At 40.8% G+C, this 22141-nt stretch overlaps 1 protein-coding gene across 6 annotated transcripts in view; it reads right to left on the bottom strand.

The window, feature by feature from the left end:
• Nucleotides 1-1947: 1947 nt before the first annotated feature.
• tfdp2 (transcription factor Dp-2) overlaps nt 1948-22141 on the bottom strand; it is a 188828-nt gene continuing 168634 nt past the window's right edge. For all 6 annotated transcript variants that reach the window (XM_033031913.1, XM_033031917.1, XM_033031914.1 and 3 more), the window contains 4 exons: nt 21168-21319; nt 19451-19617; nt 4493-4589; nt 1948-4113 (listed from right to left, as the gene is read on the bottom strand). In XM_033031913.1, the coding sequence (XP_032887804.1) occupies nt 3918-4113; nt 4493-4589; nt 19451-19617; nt 21168-21319 (612 nt within the window). In that variant the 3' untranslated portion in view covers nt 1948-3917. The remainder of the gene's footprint in view (nt 4114-4492; nt 4590-19450; nt 19618-21167; nt 21320-22141) is intronic.

Genomic DNA, 22141 nt, shown 5'->3' with positions numbered 1-22141 from the left:
ATACTTTTTTGTACTCTCCAAATAATATTACAATCTCAAATGTGGAAGATGATTCTTTGCTGCACGGTTTTAGATTTTTGTTTCATCCACACATTAATCTTCCCCTTTGGTGTTGTTGAAAGTCTGAATTTGTTTGAATTCTATCAGTTCACTTTTGAAGGCCTCAGTCCAACAGTACCCAACCACACACGATAAACAGAAACACTTTACAGGAAATAACGCATACTACATACCAAAGAGGTGGAAAACATTTGTTTCAAATAATCCAGTCAAAATACCCTTTCCATTCTCCACCTATGACCGTCTCACAGATTTGTGGGGTCAACCTGTCACACTGTGAAAATCACCAGAAATGAAAGAGTTCTATTTGGCTGCTCCAGCCACATTTGTCCACTGAAGTTATAGAGTTGCATTTGACAATAGATCATAGGACAGTATTGTTGAGGGTGACAGAGGAGATCCTGCAGCAGCCTGGGGTTACCTGGATGGGGGACGTTCCAGTTTTTCCAGCATGTGGAAAGGATCTCGGTTTTTGGCCTTTTTCGTTTGTATTCATCTTTTGCTCCAAAACATGGCGATGTGAATGAATTTCACTGCACAGTGCATACATGACAATAAAAAAAACATTGATTTGAAATCGGAAAACAGACTGCAACAGCTTCTTATCACTTTCACTGGTGTCAGACATTTGTAATTATTTATCTGGCCCATCATACTGTAAAATGCAATTCAAACGTTGAGCATGTTTTAATATGTTTAACTTGACTCAAGAACCTTGGAACGGGCAGTGATGAATAGTGGTGGTGGAAAGATTCACTTGCATAAAAGGCGCAACAAAATTGTACACTTATCTGTAATAGTGGAATTTTTCTGCAGCATCCCTTGGGGCCGAGGCAATGGCAAGAGGATCTGTGGTTACGAGGGGGTCGAAGAGAGCAGCTCGTGGGAAGGGAAATGTGAACAGTGTAGGATAGATGATTTGTCATGATGATTCAGTAATAACAGCCTCCATCCATCAGAGCTGCACTCTGCCTCTGTGAGGTTGGGCTGCAATCTCAGCCTCATGCAGTTCAGCTGGCAGCAATGGGACACTGTGCTTGCTTTCATGGTACTGAACAAGGCTGCTGCAGCTGATGCTGCAACACTGCACCAACTGGTGAACATGTAAACAGAGTGCTTCACCTACGTGAAAGCAACGCAACATTTAAAAAAATAGGTGCAGGAATAGGCCATTCGAGCCAGCACCGCCATTCAATCATGATCATGGCTGATCATCCAAAATCAGTACCTCGTTCCTGCTTTCTCCCCATATCACTTGATTCCGTTAGTCCTAAGAGTTATATCTAACTCTCTCTTGAACACATCAACATCGAACAGTACAGCACAGGAACGGGCCATTTGGCCCACCATGTTTATGCCGAACATGACGCCAAGTTAAATTGATCACATCTGCCCGCACATGATCGGTATCCCTCTATTCCTTGCACTTACATGTGCCTATCCAAAAGCCTCTTAAATGCCATTATCAAATCTGCCTCCACCACTACGTTCCAGGCCCCCAGTACTCTGTGTAAAAAAACTTGCCCTGCACATCTCCTTTAAACTTTCCCCCTCTCACCTTACAGCTATGCCCCCTAATGTTGGACATTTCCACCCTGAGTAAAAAGGTTCTGACTGTCTATCCTATCTATGCCTCTCATAATTTTATATACATCCATCAAGTCTCCTCTCAACGCCCAACATTCTGGGGAAAACAATCCAAGTCAATCCAACGTCTCTCTGCATCTGACACCTAGTGATCCAGGCAACATTCTGGTAAACCTCCTCTGCACCCTCTACAATGCCTCCACACCTTTCCTGTAATGGGATGACCTGAATGTTCAAATCCATTCAAAGTCTACTGCATTTAAACATCCAGAACACAAGTAAAGAAAGTCAGTAATTTGATTGCCTTTAAATTATTTTATTCCATGTTCTACAATACATTTTTTTTAGTTTATTGTGGAAATATTCTGCCCTGATAAATCAGGTGGCAGGTAGATGCACCATCACTAGAGGCCATGCAGGCATGTTCATCAGCACAGTCAACAATGAGGTCCTTGTTTGTAACCATACTAAAAGGTACACCTTAACATGCCACTTGCAGCAAAAACAGATTTATCTTTATTATAGATATATATATATATTATATATATACACACACACAGTGATATATATATATATATTATATATATACACACACACACAGTGAACATATTTCTACAAAGTGGATATAAAACGTGAATGAAAAATTAAGAACATGGCTAATTATTTACAAAAAAAAACACAATTGGTTTGAAATTGGTCCTGGATGTTGGTGGTAAACAGATAGACACAAACTGGCATCCCATCATAGCCCTCACCTTAAGTGAAGTGAATGGAATAGTAAATGGCATGGCTGCTCAAATGTTCTGCTGGAAAGCTGATGCCTGTTTTTCACAAGTGTCCATGAACAATTTCAATCTCAATGAGTTCATAAAGGTTTACATCTGCAGATGACAGAGAGGAGAGATTGGTTGGTGCATGAACGATCCTATCTAGGGCATCAGACAGAGCCTAGGTTTTATCTGATACTATTCTCCTATGAGAGGAAGTTAGAGGCGAACTAAAAGAATAAAATCTGTCTGAGAAAGATACCAGCTTTTGCCATCATATTGTTTTTTCCAAAGACAATGTCCAAAAGCTGGAGGTCAGTAATAAAGTGATTCATTTTACTATTTGTTATCCTTTCCCTTCTTCCCGCATGTTTCCTTGCTCGGCCACAGCTCTGTGGGAGCCAGTCATTCCCTCATTCTTCCACATGGGCATCACAATTCACTGGTAATCCCCATTAACAGAATGTCGGTAAAACCATTTGACTGCGCTCATTGCGGGCTGAGCCTAATCTCACCCGATCTCCGAACAGGTTCGTTTGAATGGAAAATATTGGATAACGAGCAGCCTGACGAATTCTCCCTCGAATTCAGACGCAGCGATCTGAAGATCAGCTCACTCTAGGGACTGAATCTTGGCACTTTCTAATAGCTATGGAGACACTACTCGTCAGATAAATCGCCACTGCCACTGGAGGAGCAGAACTGGTGCTTTTTACCCACTGATCATTTTTTCGGTTCATTCGATCAGCTTCGTGGCCTTGTTCTCCTAGGTTCCTGGATGGATGTCATCGATAAGGAATGCGGCTTGATTTATTGCTCAACAGTCAACACAAAACTCATTCACAAAGTGAATTTAAGACTACAAAATTGAAATTACTTTACACTCTTTTGGAAAGAAAATGTCGTTCCAAATAGATGCCGTACATTAGCTTCGATCAACATGAGGCCCTTGCTTTAGAACCACGTAGACCTGTGATGGTAAAGAGGAAGTGGCTGCTACGTGCTCAAAGGACATCCTTACCAGGAACCCAAAGGCTGAGTGGATTCCAATCATGCCATTACCCTCAGCATGTAAAAACTGAAACGTAACTAAAACAATTTGTTTCACCTCAACATACTCCAAACCCAGACGAGCACAAGATACAGATATAACACCAACACTGAAACAACTGGGTTGTCTACCTCAAAGTTTTCCAAAAGGTAGAAACAGTAAAGGGAAAAATTGGAAGTTAAAACAAACTAGAACAAAAAAAAGTAGCAGCTATTACAACTGTGCCAGCCAATCAGCTTTGGATCATGTTTAGCTGGTTGTGATAATGTGTAGCAACAAACTAGAGGCTGCATCACAGGGTTCTGAACATTCACACACAATTGCTGTTTATTTTTCACTCCCTCGGTTTACAGTCTGCAAGGGTCAGCCGCAAAGTTGACAAGAGCGGGTGGTGGAACATAGCACAGTACAGCTCCGTTAAAAGGCAGCTCGAGAAGTATGTCAGCGTCTCCTTACTCTCCTTCAACAAGTGAAGAGCAGTCATCTTCATCGTCATCATCCTCCTCGTCATCATCGTTGAAGGAGCACGGTGTTTCACCTCGTGATTCAAAGTTTGAGGCAAGGCTGCTCGAGTGGTGACTCTCTGGTGCAAGAAACTGTCCTGTTGCTAAGGCAACTTCTACATCCAATGAAAACCCAGGGTTTATGCTGTTGGATAAAAATGAAAAACTAAACACTCAGGTAGCACTGCAATAATACATTTCTGCCATTTGCCAGTATCACAAGTTGAAACTGGAAGCTATTTAATTGTTCATTGCAACAGGAGTATTAATGAGGACAAGTGGATTTGCAAATGCTGAAAGCCAGGAGTTTGAAAAGATTTGGGAAATGGGAAACGAAAGTTTGTTCAGACCGAAAGGTCTGAATGACAATAAACAAATTTAATCTAATCTAATCTAATTTATAGACATTATGACAGGAGAGATTAATGTGTTGACCAGCAATTTCTAATTGCTCAACAAAAAAGTTGCAAGTAATTTTGGATGTGTGCAATATTCAAATCCAAATCTCATAATCATCTGCTCACCTTGACTGTGAAATTGCGGCAGTAGTTAAGATGGAGGCAGTCTGCATTAGATCTGAAGGCACTTCACTGTTTGCACAGGACGATCCTTCTGCCATTTCTATCGGAAAGAGAACAGTTAAGTCACAATTGTACAGCAAGAAAAATGCAGAGAGAGCTGCATGGATTAGTGCATGAATGCCTACACTGCAACATCATCACAAGATCAATCCATACAAACTGAACTTCACAGTCTTTCACTTCCTTCCACCAGGATCAGCTGATGGAAGGAATAGTTTGGATTCACAAAGAGCCTTTAATTGTGTCAGGGGCTTCTAAAGTGCAGTGACTAGTGCAATGTAAACTGAACATCACCCATAAACAGCAATGGGATGAAATACCAGAGATAGTCTACTTTTACATTTGTGTTAGTTGAGAGATAGATTTTTTTTGTTATTGATTTTCAGGGCATGGAGGTAATTGGGAAAGCCAAGCCATATCACTCATCCCCGCACCCGAGTGGCCGGCAATGAGTAGACACAGCCGAAGCTGTTCTGTCTGCTTGCTGAAGCAGCTCATCCCATCTTTACAGTCATGGAGCCATACAAGCCCTTCAACCCAACTTACCCATGCCTGCCATGATGCCCCATCTATGCTAGTCCCACCTGCCTGCAATTGGAAGGGCTGGGGCAAGAGCTAGCAAGTATAGAATAGGATCCATTAGAGAACAAGAGCAATCTGTGCACGAAGCCAGAAGGGATAGGTGAGGTCCTGCATGAATACTTTTCATCGGTATTCACAAAGGAAACGGAGTTTAGAGGTGGAGTATTAAACGGAGGAGGAGATGAAATTCTAGTGTGTTTCCATAAATACTGCATGGCTTAAAGGTGGATAAATTACCATGGCCAGATGTGGTTTATCACAGGCTCCTATGGTAGGCAAGAAGAGACTGCTGAAGCTCTTGTTCAGATCTTTAAATCCTTGCTGATCACAAGTAAGGTACTAGGTGATTGAAGGACCCCTTTTCAAGGACAGCAGAGAAAAGCCTGGCGATTACAGAGCTGTGAACCCAACATTAATAGTAGGGAAGTTATTGCAAAAATTCCTAATAATCAATGATCATCTGGAAAGGTGGGGATCAGAGATAACCAATATGACCAACTTGATTGGATTTTTTGAAGAGATAGCCAAGTGTATTGATGAGGGCAGTACTGTAGATGGGGTTTACATGGATTTCATTAAGGTTTTGACAACATCCAACACGGAAGACTGATTCAAAATGTTAAGCCCCACAGGATCCCAGGCAAGTTGGTAATTCAAATCCACAATTAGCTTGACAAAAGGAGACAGAGGGTAATGGCAGAGGGTTGCTTTTGTCATTGGATGCCTGTAACTAGTAGCGTCCCACAAGGATCAGTGTTTGGACCCTTGCTGTTAGTAATATGCATGAATGTGGATGAAGGAGGCAGGATCAGTAAGTTTGCAAATGACATGAAGATTGGTGGAGTGTGGAGTGTAGTCTTAGGGCCACCAGGTGATATTGATGTGTGGGTGAAGTGCGCTGAGCAATGGTAGATGAAGTTTAATCCTGATAAATGAGAGGTGATGCATTTTGGAAGTAGTAATGAGGCTAGGACGCACCATGAATGGTAGAGTCCTAGGGAGCAACGAGAAACAGCAGAGCCTTGGTGTACAGTTTCCAAAGATCCTTGAAAGGTGCTGCTCAGGTAAAAGTTAAGGCAGCGTATATTGGCCTTCATTAGGCATACAAGAGCAGGGAGACTATGTTCCAACTTTATGAAACATTGGTCAACTGGAGTAATGCCTACAATTCTGGTCACCACTTTAGAGGTAAGCTGTGAGGGTTCTGGAGAGGATGCAAAGGAAAAATATCAGGATGTTGCCTGAGGTTTTTAGTTCTGGGAGAAGCTATTTCTGTTTTCCTTGGAGCAGAAGAGGTTAAGAGGGAGGCACAAGAAACTGCAAATGCTGGAATCCTGAGCAAAAGTGCCAGAGTAAATCAGTGGGTTTTGCAGCATTTGTGGAGGGAATGGACAGGTGACCTTTCAGATCGGGAATGTACATAATCATGAGCAGTGTAGACTGCAGGACTGCAGGAAACATTTGCTACTATTAGAGAGAGGTAAAACTAGAGGACATGAATTTAGGGTAAGGGGTAAGAAATTTAGACGGGACTTGGTGACTTTTTTCCCACCCAGAGTATGGTTGACACCAAGAATACATGGCCAATACAATCTTTAGGGCAGCACGGTGGTGCAGCGATAGAGTTGTTACCGTACAGTATCGGAGACCCGGGTTCGATCCTGACTACGAGTACCATCTGTACGGAGTTTATACATTCACCCCGTGACCGTGTACGTTTTCTCCGGGAGCTCCCACATTCCAAAGACGGACAGGTCCTTATAATTGGCTTTGATAAGGATTATAAATTGTCCCTAGCGTGCTGGGTAGTGCTAATGTATGGGGATCGCTGGTTGGAGCGGACCCAGTGGACTGAAGGACCTGTTTCTGCACTGTATCCCTAAACTAAACCCGACAGTGGTGGAAGCAGAGGCACTGGCAACATTTAAGAAATGTATAGATAAGCTCTCATCGTCTAAGCATAGAAGACTGGAAGATGGGTGGGTGCGCATTCATCAGCATGGTAGTAGTGGGCTGATTGGCACATCTCCACGCTGCATAACTCTAAAAGTATCCTCTAAACAAAAATGCCTTGGATTCAGGGGCACATTGGGCTCTCCTCTTGGATTCTTAATGCAAACAAGGCTCTAATTGCCCACACGCTAAACTTACAAAACATATCTGAGATGTTTTAGATTTCACGAGTTAGATTCTTTATCTTTAAAAAATAATGCAACATAAATTGCAATATCAAACCCCCTATCAATTTGCTGATATCCAAAGGGAATAAGCAAAAACATATGTTTGCCTCTTGTAATATATTATGCTCTTTCCTTTGGCAAGAACTCGCATCTATTGGTAAATCCGATACCATGCACTATATAAATTAAAAGCAGCTGAGAAAAACATTGCTTGGTGCATCTTTCATTGAGTTGAATTGGCCACATTCTAAGTCTGGATAATTCAGCAACGTTGCAAGATGAATGAAGTGACCAGGGCCAGAGTGACCAGTGACCAGCTTGATCACAAGCTAAGTTAGAGTATTACTGCCAGAATATGGGATAAACCCACCAGACCTGCCTCTCTCCTTGTGCATTTACTGAGGAAAGTGGGTGGGAAAACAGTGAGAAGAAGCACAATATGATATTCCCAATCCTGGACAGCTCAAATCAGTCTTCAATAGGAACAGCAATTTGCCTATAAATTACATATATCATTACTAAACTATACTGAAAGATAGCAGGTCTCTCTTCAAAATTGCAGTATTTCTTGAATACAAATGCAATCTACAATATAAAATGCAATTCAACCTTTTTTTGACAGAACACTTAAGTTTCTGGCACAAATATACCCAGTTATCAATTAAGCTACATGCTGAAGATATTTTGGCAAACATATCCACAATGCAATTGCTGAGACACTGAGCTGCAAGGAATGCAAGAGGATGTAGAGTGGTGGGCTCGACCCTCCCCACAAGTAAAACCATCTACACGAGGCACTGGCTCTATTCCCACCATCGGGGTAAACCCATCTTCTTGCTGCTACTGTTGGGCAGAAAGTCTGAAGACGCACACCTCCAGGTTCAGGAACAGATACTTTTCTACACCCATCAGGTTCTTGAACCAACCTGCACAACCCTAATCCTATATCGGCAATGGAACGCCACGGACCACCTGCTGCACGACCATGGAAAGACAAAATGCGGGCATAATTCATCGGGCCAGTCAGCATCCTAGAGGGCATGGATAGATGACCCTTCTACAGACCCATGGATGGATAGGTGATGTTTAGGGTCAGGACCCTTCTTTGGACACATAGATAGGTGACTTTTTCAGTCAGAACCCTTCCTCACACCCATGGATAGGTGACATTTCGGGTCGGTACCCTTCTTCAGACCACCGCTGTGCTAGCATGGCCTTGTTTTCCAATGCCATGTGGTTTTGCAGTCTTTATTTTTGTACTGCCTTGTGGCATTTGTGTGTAATATATGTCTAATTTACAGTTTTCTGTGTTGTCTTTGTACCTATGATGATGCTGCAAGTAAGATTTTCATTGTACCTGTACACCGTACTTGAGTATATGACAAGAAACTAGGTTACCTGCTCCTAATGCCCTGCCAATACAACCTGTCACTTACTTTATTATATAAATAGTTGCGAGAAAAAACATGAGCCAATAATTTCACAAGCCACTTATGGCAACACTATGATAGCTCTACAGAACAAGACAATCAGCAGCGATGATTCACTCTGATTTCCACTCACGTCCTGCAGTGAACAATTGAACCGCAACCTCCAACAAGTGCCCTCAGACTGGTGAATCAGAGCTTCACTAAAACATTGACTCACTCATCTGAAATAAAACCATCACACAAGGTGAAGCCTTGCCTTGTCAGCAATTCTGTGTCAACTAGAACTTGAGGTTTGTTTTATATTAACTTGCAACACACACCATTTTCACATAGATGCATGATGCTATAGCTAATAATGGGTGTTTTGGCATTTGTGTGTGTGTGTTAGTATATGTGTGGGAGAGTGTGCAGGTATTAGTGTGCGTGTGTGCGAGTGGGCGTGTGTTAGCGTGTACAAGTGTGCGCGAGAGTGTGTGTGCGAGTGTGTGTTAGAATGTGTGTGTGGGTGTTAGAGTGTGCTTGTGTGTGTGTGTTAGAATGTGTGTGTGTGCGTGTGTGTGTGTGTGTGTGTGTGTGTGTGTGTGTGTGTGTGTGTGTGTGTGTGTGTGATACGAGGAGAGATGAAGAAGACCCTGTTTATCTCTGGGGTTTATCAGAAAAGGGGATCTCTTTACAGGCAGATGCAAAATGCTGGAGTAACTCACTGGGACATGCAGCATCTCTGGAGAGAAGGAATGGGTGACATTTTGGGTCGAGACCCTTCTTCAGGGGAGGGGGAGGGACAAAGATAGAATGTAGAACTGGGAACGGAGGGGATGGAGAGAGAAAGCAAGGGCTATCTGAAGTTAGAGAAGTCAATGTTCATACCGCTGGGGTGTAAACTAACCAAGTGTAATATGAGGTGCTGTCCCTCCTATTTGCGCTGGACCTCACTCTGACAATGGAGGAGGCCCAGGATAGAAAGGTCAGATTGGGAAAGGGAGGGGGAGTTGAAATGCTGAGCCACGGGGAGATCAGGTAGGTTAAGACGGACTGAGCGGAGGTGTTCAGCGAAACGATCGCCGAGCCTGCGCTTGGTCTCGCCGACGTAGAGAAGTTGACACCTGGAACAGCGGATACAGTAGATGAGGTTGGAGGAGGTGCAAGTGAACCTCTGCCTCACCTGGAAAGACTCTTTGGGTCCTTGGATGGAGTCAAGGAGGGAGGTAAAAGGACAGGTGGTGCATCTCCTGCGGTTGCAGAGGAAAGTACCTGGGGAGGAGGTGGTTTCGGTGGGAAGGGACGAGTTGACCAGGGAGTTTCGGAGGGAACGGTCTCTACGGAAAGCAGAAAGGGGTGGAGATGGGAAGTAGTGGGATCCCATTGGAGGTAGCGAAAATGTTGCAGGATTTTATGCTGTTTATATCTTTGGGGTTGCTGCAGTGAGTGGAGGCTGTACGTTCGGGGGGGGGGGGGGGATGGTTAGAGTGAGTAAGGGGAGTGGATTTTACAGGGTTTTACAGGATTTCTTTACTGGGTTCAGCTGGGTTGATACAGATGGATATTTGTCTAGGTACAGATTTCTGGAATTGGGTGTACACTAGCTAAGGATCAGTCATTCAGGATTGAGAGAGAGGAAGAAATTTATTTGTGCACGTTTCAAAGAGATTACATCTCCCTCTTCTAATTTCAAGAGACCACAGGTGGGAGCCTTCTCAAGAGAATCCAGAGATAATGAGTCAGTGCAGGAAAGTAGCCTCATGGTGAAATATTAGCATTGATCTTGTTGAATGGCAGAGCAGGGGTGAGCGCGAGAATTACTACTTCTTAGATAGATACAAAATACTGGAGTAACAGGCAGCATCTCTGGAGAGAAATAATGGGTGACGTTTCAGGTCGAGAACCTTCTTCAGACTATAAGAAATGACTACTTCTTACTTTATTTATTTTATTCATACAATAATAACTTTTTTAATGAAATGTGCCATCCTCAGTAAACGTGGCAGGTCAGGGTATGTTCACCATATTGGAAATGTCATTATAATCAGGTACAATTCTGTGCACCTTATTTTAAGAAAGGCTTTGTAGAGGCTGTTATGAGACTTACCAGATTCAGTCAGGTTTAAGGACTGCAATTACAGTTTATTTATTTGCCTCTGTACTCCACAATTTAAGATTTGTAATAGAAAAAAATCACGTGTCGGATTTTATTAAAGTGTATATTTACACATTTTGGTTTCACCATGTAGAAATTACAGCTGTGTTTATACATTTCAGGGCACCATAATATTTGGGACACATGGCTTCACAGGCATTTGAAATTGCTCAGGTATGTTTAATTGCCTCCTTAATGCAGGTATAAGAGAGCTCTCTGCACCGAGTCTTTCCTCCAGTCTTTCCATCACCTTTGGAAACTTTTATTGCTGTTTATCAACATTAGGACCAAATTTGTGCCAATGAAAGTCAAAGAAGCCATTATGAGACTGAGAAACAAGAATAAAACTGTTGGAGACATCAGCCAAACAGGCTTACCAAAATCAACTGTTTGGAACATCATTAAGAAGAAATAGAGCACTGGTGAGCTTACTAATCGCAAAGGGACTGGCAGGCCAAGGAAGACCTCCACAGCTGATGACAGAAGAATTCTCTCTATAATAAAGAAAAATCCCCAAACACCTGTCTGACAGATCAGAAACACTCTTCAGGAGTCAGGTGTGAATTTGTCAATGACCACTGTCACGCAGAAGACTTCACGAACAGAAATACAGAGGCTACACTGCAAGATGTAAACCTCTGGTTAGCTGCATAAATAGGATGGCCAGGTTAGTTTGCCAAGAAGTACTTAAAAGAGCAACCACAGTTATGGAAAAAGGTCTTGTGGACAGATGAGACGAAGATTAACTTATATCAGAGTGATAGCAAGAGCAAAGTGTGAAGGAGAGAAGGAACTGCCCAGGATCCAAAGCAACCATCTCATCTGTGAAACACGGTGATGGGGGTGTTATGGCCTGAGCATGTATGGCTGCTGAAGGTACTGACTCATTTATCTTCATTGATGATACAACTGCGGATGGTAGTAGCATAATTAATTCTGAAGTGTATAGACACATCCTATCTGCTCAAGTTCAATCAAATGCCTCAAAACTAATGGGCCGGTGGTTCATTCTACAGCAAGACAATGATCCCAAACATACTACTAAAGCAACAAAGGAGTTTTTCAAAGCTAAAGAATGGTCAATTCTTTAGTAGCCAAGTCAATCACCCAATTGAGTCAATGAACCCAATTGAGCATGCCTTTTATATGAAACTGAAGGGGACTTGTCCCCAAAACAAGTATAAGCTAAAGATGGCTGCAATACAGGCCTGGCAGAGCATCACCAGAGAAGACACCCAGCAACTGGTGATGTCCATGAATCGCAGACTTCAAGCAGTCATTGCATGCAAAGGATATGCGACAAAATACTAAACATGACTACTTTCATTTACATGACTATGTGTAAACACAGCTGTAATTTCTACATGGTGAAACCAAAATGTATAAAAATGGCCTTTATTAAAATCTGACAATGTGCACTTTAACCACTTGTGATTTTTTTCTATTACAAATCTCAAATTGTGGAGTACAGAGGAAAATAAATAAATGATGCTTCTTTGTCCTAAACATTATGGAGGGCACTGTATAATAATGACTTGGACGCAAACAGAGACAGGTCAGTTAGTAAGTTTGCAGATGACACAAAGATTGCTTGGTTCGCAGACAGTAAGAAAATATGTCAAGGTATACTGTCGGATATGGATCAGCTACAGAAACGGGCGGAGAAATGGCAGATGGAGTTTAATCTGAGTAAGTGTTAGATGTTGCACTTTGGGAGGTCAAATGAAAGGGGAAATATATATAATTAATGGCACGATCCTCTCCCCCGACTCTGAAGAAGGGTCTCGACCCGAAACGCTGCCTATTCCTTTTCTCTAGATTTTTGGACTCCAGTTTTCTGTGTCTGTCTTAGATGGAGTGATAGGTATTTGGTAAGGTTACTTTCTTACGTCAGAGCATTGAGTTTAAGAATTAGGAAGTTATGATGCAGCTTTATCGGAGTTTGGTTTGGCCACATTTGGAGCATTGCGTGCAGTTCTGCTCGCCCGATTACAGAAAGATGTGGAGGCTTTGGAAAGGTTGGAGAGGAGGTTGATCAGAATGATGCCTAGATTGGAGTTTTAGCTACAGGGAGGGGCTGGACAGACTTGGATTGTTTTCTCTGGAATGCCAGAGATTCCGGATAGGTATATAAAATTATGAGAGGCATAGATAGGTAGACAGCTAGAAACCTTACCCAGGATGGAAAAATAATGTACAAAAGGGCATAGCTTTAAGGTGAGAGGGGCAAAATTTAAAGGGAGATGTGCAGCAACTTTTTTTATTACACAGAGAGTGGTGAGTGCCTGGAATGCACTGCCGTGGGTGGTGGTTGAGGCAGATACGACAGTGACATATAGGAGTGCCACATAATTTGGATAGATATATTGAACATGAAACTTGGCGACCCCTTGTGCACTGCCCAGGTGAGGTCTGCTGTATGATGTTACAGGATTGTATCTAAAAGCAAAGAATTTCACTGTGACGATCATACGACAATAAACTAGCATTGAGTCATTGGATGTGCAGGAAATGGAGGGATCTGGAATATGTGCAAGTAGATAAGAGATGATCTTGGTATCAAGTTTGGCACAGACATTGTGTGCTGAAGGGCCTTTTCTTGTACCGCTCTATTCTATGTTTTAAGAAGCAAACCTACAGATCCTGGAAGTGGATAGAAGATGTATGGTATGTTTGCCTTCAGCAGTTGGGGCATTGAAAATAAGAGTTGGGAAGTCATATTACAGCTGTGTAAAACATTGGCTAGACCACATTTGGAGTATTGGGTTCAGTTCTGGTCACCACACTATAGGCAGAATGTGGAAGCTTCGGAGAGGACAAAAAGGCAATTGTTCAGAATGTTGCCTGGAATGGAGTGAATTAGCTATAACAAAAGTTTGGGAAAAAACTTGGATTGTTTTCTCTGGAGCATCGGAGGCTTATAGATGAGCTGATAGAACAATATAAAATGATGTGAGGCACAGATAAGTTAGTTGGCCAGAGGTTTTTTCCCAGGATGAAAATTTCAAATGCCAGAGGACACAGCTTTAAAAGAGGAAATTTAAAGCAGATTTGAGAGGCGACACAGAAAATGGTAGGTGTCTAGATCGAACTGCCAAGGGACGTGGTAAAGGCAGATACAATAGCAATGTTTAAGAGGCATTTACACAGATACATGAATGGGTACCACATGCAGACAGTTGAATTTAAGTTTAATTTGGTACCATGTTGAAGTCATGTTCCTGTGCTGTACTTATCTATATTCTACGTTCTAGAAATATTTTAGGTTTTTTAAAAAGGATTTGAGGGCAGATAACTAAGCTGTTTTCTCTGTCATGATAAATGATTGGTCCGTTAGGAATGAGGGTAGGAAACTATTTACTTAGACGATTGTAAATCTTCTAAATTTTAAACACCAAAGATTGGTATCCAATAAAGAAAGCATTGGATTTTTTGATACAATGGGAACCATGAGATCTGGGGTAAAAAGAGAGTGCTGAAAATAGTTGCACATCAGCTCACATCTATGGATAGGGGTAAAATTTGGCATTTCAAATCCTGATGGAATCTATCTGAAACATTAACTCTATTTCTATCTCTGCAGATGCTGCCTGACCGTCTGAGTATTTGCAGTAGCCTTTCCTTTTATTACAGATTGCCAATAATCATATTTCTTTTCTTTGCCAAAGAATTTGGGGATAAGATGAGAAAGGACATTTAATTTGGTGGGTAGACAAAAATGCTGGAGAAACTCAGTGGGTGAGGCAGCATCTATGGAGTGAAGGAAATAGACAACATTTCGGGTCGAAACCCTTCTTCAGATTTGTTGGGGGTGGCTTCTGAAAAGACTTTTTCAACAAAGTGGTTTCTGTACAAATCATGAAGGGGGGGGGGGGCACGAGAGGATTTTACAATAATTTTAAAAAGGAATGGAAGAAAGATCTAGATAGCTGGAGAGGAACAAGTGAGGGATGGAGTGAGTTAAGCAGTTAGTTAGTTTTCAAAGGTTGACTACCCTGATGGGCTCAATGGCAACACTGGAAAAATTTGTGATAAATACAGTTCCGTCACTTTGCATATAGGTAGCTGAATGATTTGGACAACGTCGGCATGCTCCGAATCCACCCCGCATCATAAAAGGGATGAATTTAGAACACTAACCTTTCCACTCTATTCAGCTGTTTCTATGAGAAACAGTTCTGTCATATTAAGCTGATACCTGATGGTTTTACCCTTGTAACAGATCTTGCTCAGTTTCTTGCAAACTATTCCAAATCCTAATTAACCTGTAGTCTTGATAACAAAATGCATAAAGCCTTTCATATTAATGCCAGATATGAATGGCCCATCAACTCACCCTAAAACATTTATCTTTTCTGTGGTTATGCTGTTTCTCTTTCACAGATCTTTTAAAACAGCTTCATGAATTTGACCATACAAAAACACGAAGCAAAAAACGGAATCCATTAGCTTGTAGATCGCACCGAATAAAATAATAAATTCAGAAAAGAACAGAACCTTAAAGAATGTTCTCTGAATGTCAATTGGGAATGGGTTGGTAAGTGTTGCTATGACAACCAGTTGAGCTGCTGGAACTAAATATTCTCTCTTTCACGACCCCCTACCTTAATGGAACAAAGGGGTTTTCAACAAACCTTTGAATCTCCTAGTATTTCCTTTAACTTGCTTGCAATTACATACTCAGACACTCATTAACCGCTACCCTCCAAAAAAAAAAAAAATTTGAGTTGAAAACATGCAATGTTAACAATATAACCTAACTGTGAAGGTTGGTACATAAGAACGGCAAAGATAATTACGCATCCTCTCACTAGTCGAAACACAAGAATCAGGAATACTGTGTTTCAGCAGTGGCCCATGAGGGAAAGGGTGTCGGGTTAGGGAGGGGTTAATCAGACAAATTGCAAGCCAGTTCAAAAGGCAATAAACAGGATGCAATCGGAATTCAAGTGAAAATAATTGCCACAGTGCACTGATAAGCCAGACAAGTTTAAAAAGAGCATTCACACAAACAGTGACGCGATCTGGAAAAGGAATATGCCTATTGAAGCCGAGTGTCCTAACAACATTTAATTCTGCTGTATCTTCAGTTTCTGTCCTTTTAGGAAAAGTGAGAATAATTACTTTAATAGCTGTTCAATTATTAGATTTTCTTAAAATGCTATTTTCCAATTTGGGCAGTTTGTTGTACAGAACTCAAGGTAACTAGAAATTCTCTCCAATAAGCAAAGTAGTACTTTTCAGAGACCCAGCATACAAAGTGCAGCCGTAGGGCTGTTGCCTCACAAAGATAGGGACTACAGGTTCTAGCTGTGCGGAGCTTGTTTGTTCTCCCTGTGATAGTGTGGGTTTCCTCCGGATGCTCCGGTTTCTTCAAACTTTATAAAAAGTTAATTGGCTTCTGTAAATTTCTTCCCCTAGTGTGTAGGTTATGAAAGTGGGATAACATAGAACTAGTGTGAACAGGTGACCGATGGTCACTGTGGACTCAGTGGGTCGAAGGGTCCGTTACTACACTCTATCTCTAAACTAAACAATTTAAAGTGACCATATAGCCCACCAACTCGCACATCTAAGGTATGTGAGGGGAGACCCAAGTGTTCTTAGGAAGAACTCGAGGCCAAGATTGAACTGGGGTAATAAGTTCATAGGTTATAGGAGTAGAAATAGGCCATTCAGCCCATCAAATCTACTCCGCCATTCAATCATGGCTGATCTATCTTTCCCTTTCAACCGCCTTCTCCCCATAACTCCGGACATCCGTACTAATCAAGAATCTCCAGCATTGTGAGGCAGTGGTTCTATTAGCTGCACCACAGTGCTATAAATTAAGAGTATTTCTAAAGATCACGAGTCTAATATTCCTCTAGTATTTTGGACAAATATCTTGATCAACCTTGATTATCTGTTCATTATTCAACTGCTGTTCATGTAAGCTTGTTACTACAAACATACTTCACAATGAAGGCAAATGCCGACTAAAAATAATTTTGTTGGTTGCAGAGGTTTTTGAACCACTAAATTGGTGTAAGATTTCATTGAAACAATTTATTTTTTTCTCTTGGATCTCATAACATCCAGTGCAGAGTTAATTCTCTATGAGCCACTTATATCAGCTTATCATTTAAAGTCGTCTCCATTTGAAACAACTGAGGAGACAAACAACTAATTTGGGCCTGGATTTTGCAATAAACTATTCAGTAATAAAAGGAAATGTTGGAAACACAGCATCTGTGCAAAGAGAAACAAAGTTAACGTTCCAGGGCAAAGACTCTTCCTCAGAACAGGGGAAAAGAAAATAATGCAATCTTAAATTGCAAATTCAATGTCAAATTATGTAATGAACACAAAGAGAGAGTAAAGGATTAAGATTGAGGGCAGCAATTTCAAAAAGTTATTTTAAAATCTAAATGTCATTAAAATGTGAAAGAATGAGACTTCACAGGTGAAAGTTAATCTGCACAATCAGAGAAATTGATTGACTGAAAGATAAGGCATGCAAACAGGTCCTTCAGCCCACCATCGATCACCCATTCACATTAGTTCCATGCTATCCCACTTTCTCATCCATTCCCCACATGCTAGGGGTAATGAAACCTATAAACCCGCACGTCTTTGGGATGTGGGAGGAAACCGGAGCACCCGGAGGAAACCCAGGCAGTCACAGGAAGAATGTGCAAACTCCCCATAGGCAGAACCTGAGGTCAGGATCAAATCTGGGTCTTTGGCGCCGTGAGGCAGCAGGTCACCTACGTACCACTGTGTGGTTTGGTATCAACTTTTGAAGAAATTATTTACAGATATATGTAGGCGATTCTGGCAATGTTAATGTCCTTACTGAAAGACTTGCTGGACCATTTCAGGGGTAGATAACAACCATTATATTAGTGGGACTGGAGTAACATCTTGTTTTGCAGGATTAGTGGCTATCTAATGGCTATGCAGGATAACTGTACTTATTCAATGTATTTGAATGAAGAGACAATGAGACAGTGGTTCAACATAACAATTTCTTGATTAAATCGCTCAGGTGCAGATAAATCGCTGAAATTGTTTTATTATTTTCTAATGATGGTGTCTATTAGCACCTCAATGTTTTTACGGCAAAATCTGGGCCAATGGAAAGACAAATTAAGCCGCATCTTCCTGTATAAACAGGGAATGTTATACAAGACTATATGTGGGTGTTAGATTTGCAAAAAGGACATTTTCGAGTAGGCTGGCCAAATCAATTAGCAAAGGAAGGTCAATTAGGCACCCTAATACCACATGACAAACAGGTTTTATTTTAGATTTTACTTACCTATTACGACATTATTTACACTATCTGCTAATTATATGATTACTAGATTTTTTGTAATCAGGGGGAGAGATTACACCTAGTAAAAAAGCCTGATTTTTTTTCCATTTCAAGAAGGGATTTAAGCAATTCCAGGATCTGTTTCATATTGAAGATTCCGATTGAAAAGTTCATTCTTCCATTAGTGAAAAATACATTCATAACAGGAGGTGCCATTTTAGTTCAGTTTTGTCTTTCTATGATGAACTATTTATTAGTGACTGTTTATCAACAGTATCTGCTGGCAGATTGGGAGGTTGGTAACAATCCATATGTGTTGGAAAGATTCTCCCTTTCTGGAATTTTATTTATAAACACTAAACCCTGAGGATGAGATAAAAGGGGAATTTTAATTTCCATCTAAGAAACCTGTAACCACGTGCATTTATCGTAGTAAAAGATCACAAGGCATTTTGCCAGCACTAGCGAACAAAACTAGCGGACAGAAGGAAATAAATAGATAATTGGTGCAGGAATAGGCCATTCGGCCTTTGATCCAGCACCGCCATTCAATGTGATCATGGCTGATGATCCACAATCAGTACCCCGTTCCTGCCTTCTCCCCATATCCCTCGATTCCACTAGCTCTAAGAGCTCTATCTAACTCTCTTTTGAATGCAACCAGTGAATCGGCCTCCACTGCTTTCTGTGGCAGAGAATTCCACAAATTCACAACTGTGTGAAAAAGTTCTTCCTCATCTTAGTTCTAAAAGTGCCTACCCCTTATTCTTAAACGGTGACCCTTGGTTCTGGACCCCCCCCCCCCCAACATCGGAAAATAGGGAAAGATCACTAAACCTTAGTAAGCAAGGTGGATTGTGAGGAGCAACATCTGTTGAGTCTATGCTGTATGACACTCTGATAAGTGTGATCCCACCTAGTTACATGACAGTGTGGCGGTGGATTGGTACATTAATATTTTGTATCCAAATTCAAATATTTTTGGTGAAAAATGTGGTAAAAGTGCAAAATAACAATGTGGTTACTCAAACAGTACTAAATTGATATAAAAATGATCTGCTGTATTTCTTAGTCACCCAAGCTATGCACTAGGGCAGTTCTGATGAAGTCTGAAGAAGGGTCTCAACCCGAAACATCACCCATTCCTTCTCTCCAGAGGCAGCTTTCCTGCTGAGTTACTCCAGCATTTTCTGTCTTTCTTAGTTCTTACGAAGGTTCTACAAGGAATATCATAAACAGCGCAATGGATTAAAATCGTTCCTTGCCGTTACTAACCTGCAACATAGGGCTGCAAAACTTTTGGCACCAATGAGTTTGCAGTTTTTAAATTTTCTGGAGTACATTTGCCAGATTCCAAGCCAAAGGACATCCCCATACGTTTCAGGACTTCAATATCGTCGTGAATCTCAAACGTGTTGTCAAAGTTGAATAGATATTCAAACCTGAGATAATTTGCAAAATGTAATTAAACACAAAATGTGAAGATACAAATTCACAACAGTTCAATTTACATTAACAATTGTCTTTTCTCATGTAAGATAATATCAAAGAGCAAATTGGATTGAAATTTGCCTTTAGTCTTAGAAGGCAAGTGGATTACCAGGTACAACGTATTGTTTAGTTTAGTTTAGAGATACAGAATGGAAACAGGCTCTTCAGCCCACTGAGCCTAATCTGACCATAGATCACGCCTTCAAACTAGTTCTGTTCTCCCATTCCTGACACAATAGGGGAAATTTACAGAGGCTAATTTAACCTACAAACCTGCATGTCTTTGGGATGTGGGCTGAAACCGGAGCACCCGGAGGAAACCCACATGGTCACAGGGAGAACGTGCAAAGTCCACATAGACAGTACCAGAGGTCAGGATCGAATCTGGGTCTCTGGCGCTGTGAGGTAGCAGCTCTATCAGCTGTGCCACTGTTCTGCCCAGTTAATATATTAATTGTACTGGTTTTAATCACTGAAGAGTTTGAGAGGATTTTTCTTACAGTTCTTCACTGTATCTCTCCAGGAGCTTTAAAAACTGGGTTGCTTGGGATGAAAGCTCCCCAGGCAGAAGTGTGAGATCGCTCATCATGATGCTCCAGGAAGCATGGGTGGAGTAGTGGATCTTTTTCTGTCCATGTTGTTGCTATTTATATCGACCATTTTAGCTGTAAACGAATCAACCTTGGATATCTTGACAACATCTGGTTATTAAGTTTAAAGCAATTGTATCAAGGATTACTCAACACCTTAACAGAGCACCAGAACGAGAAGGTAGTCATGGCAACCATTACGTTGACTTAATTTCAAGGAAGTTTCATAATGGCAGAGTTACATTTTGTTTGTAGTGTTCAGCATCATGCAGCGAGGCATGTCAGATCAATAATCAAAAATGCGAAGCAATTTAATTTTTAAAGATAAAATGAAGCAGATATATCTGAAATATAATTTTTACATAAATGCTTTAAGCACTTTCTTTTGTGTGCCTTGTCTTCTCACCTCATTCTCTTTGATTTTATTATTTTGAACCCAACTATTCCATCTTATGAAAATAACCGATTTTTAAAGATTTTGTTACATTTACCTTCCACCTCTATAGTTATATTTTCCTTTCAAAGTGGATTCTGATAGGAATTATTTTCAAATGGAAGAGATGCTACTTGGCCAATCAAGACTTTCGAGTGTAGCACATGTCGTCATCACACTGAAGAGGGACAGTGTAATTTTGGACATTACTGCAGTCGTAATGAAATGATAAGATCAATGCCCACAGAATCTTCTTCCTTTTTTAATCTACCCAGTTTTGGAGTGACATTCTGAATTAAGGGAACTTAACTATGTCTCATGAGACATACACAGGCAATCCACGATCCTGCCACAAACTTCTGGCAAAAATGTACCATAATAATGTGGCATGTAAGCAAAGTTAAGAAAAACAAGTACACTAAGTATTTTGGTTAAAATCAACACAATGTTAATGTCCCTCATGTTGCTCAGCACTCACTTATCACTGGAGATGCTGCAGTCGATGACAGTCCTTTTGCTGGTGTTGACTATGATGAAAGGCAACTGAATAGTAGAATTTGGTGCAGGGGGACTCTGTGTCTGTTGTTCCAATTGTTTGTTCCTCTGTACCAGATTTTTGAATGCTATTTGCTTTTAATAGGAAAAAGGGAAGAGTTTTAACCGCAGACTGGAAACAAATGAAAAACAAGATAGAGCTTCATCTTGAAATTCAAAATTAGAGCTTAGAATATCAATAGGAAAAGATTAAAAGCAAAAAAATAAATCAAAGGGAAAATGCACAAAATAATTATTGTGATAATTCAAAAAGGGAAGGGAGGAATGAGTGTGGTTGAACAATTGTGCAAATACAAAGAAATCCCAGTGAACATTCACATGCTGATGTTTGAATAGCACTAATTAGAACTATACTGGAAATTAATGATTCATTATGCATCCAATCAATTAATACTGCTTTGTGCAAGGACTTTGATATTCCACCATCCACTTTTTATGACTTCATTGGTTGATATTTGAATAAATGAAGATTGTGCAAGAAAGGTTGATTAAACAATATTTTTTTATCCGGTTATTTTAAACTTGAAACCTGTTATCTTATTACCCCATCAAGAGATTACTTTTTTTTCTGCTTGGTGAAGCAACAGAAATATCTAACAAAAGTCAAAAACTTCTTCCAGAGTGATGCATGATATTTCAGGTTATTGGTTTGCTCTCTGACTTGGTTCACATCTTCTTGTGTTCAAAGTTATATTCAATGGTCAAATAAAACATGTTTAGGTTCGTTTTGTCATTTCCTCGGAAAAAAATGCTATGATCCAATTATGCTCCATGTGAAAAACTGCTGGAGGAACTCAGAACTATGGAGGGATAATGAGAATGGGAGCTTCGGGTCGAGACACTTCAATTGCATTGTGCAACGTTAATCTGCACCACCCTAACCCTACCTCAGCAACA

The sequence above is a fragment of the Amblyraja radiata genome, chromosome 13 (assembly GCF_010909765.2).
Source record: "Amblyraja radiata isolate CabotCenter1 chromosome 13, sAmbRad1.1.pri, whole genome shotgun sequence".
NCBI classification, from domain to species: Eukaryota; Metazoa; Chordata; class Chondrichthyes; order Rajiformes; family Rajidae; genus Amblyraja; species Amblyraja radiata.
The sequence above is the reverse complement of the archived record's forward strand: the minus strand, read 5'-3'. Positions and strand labels throughout refer to the sequence as shown.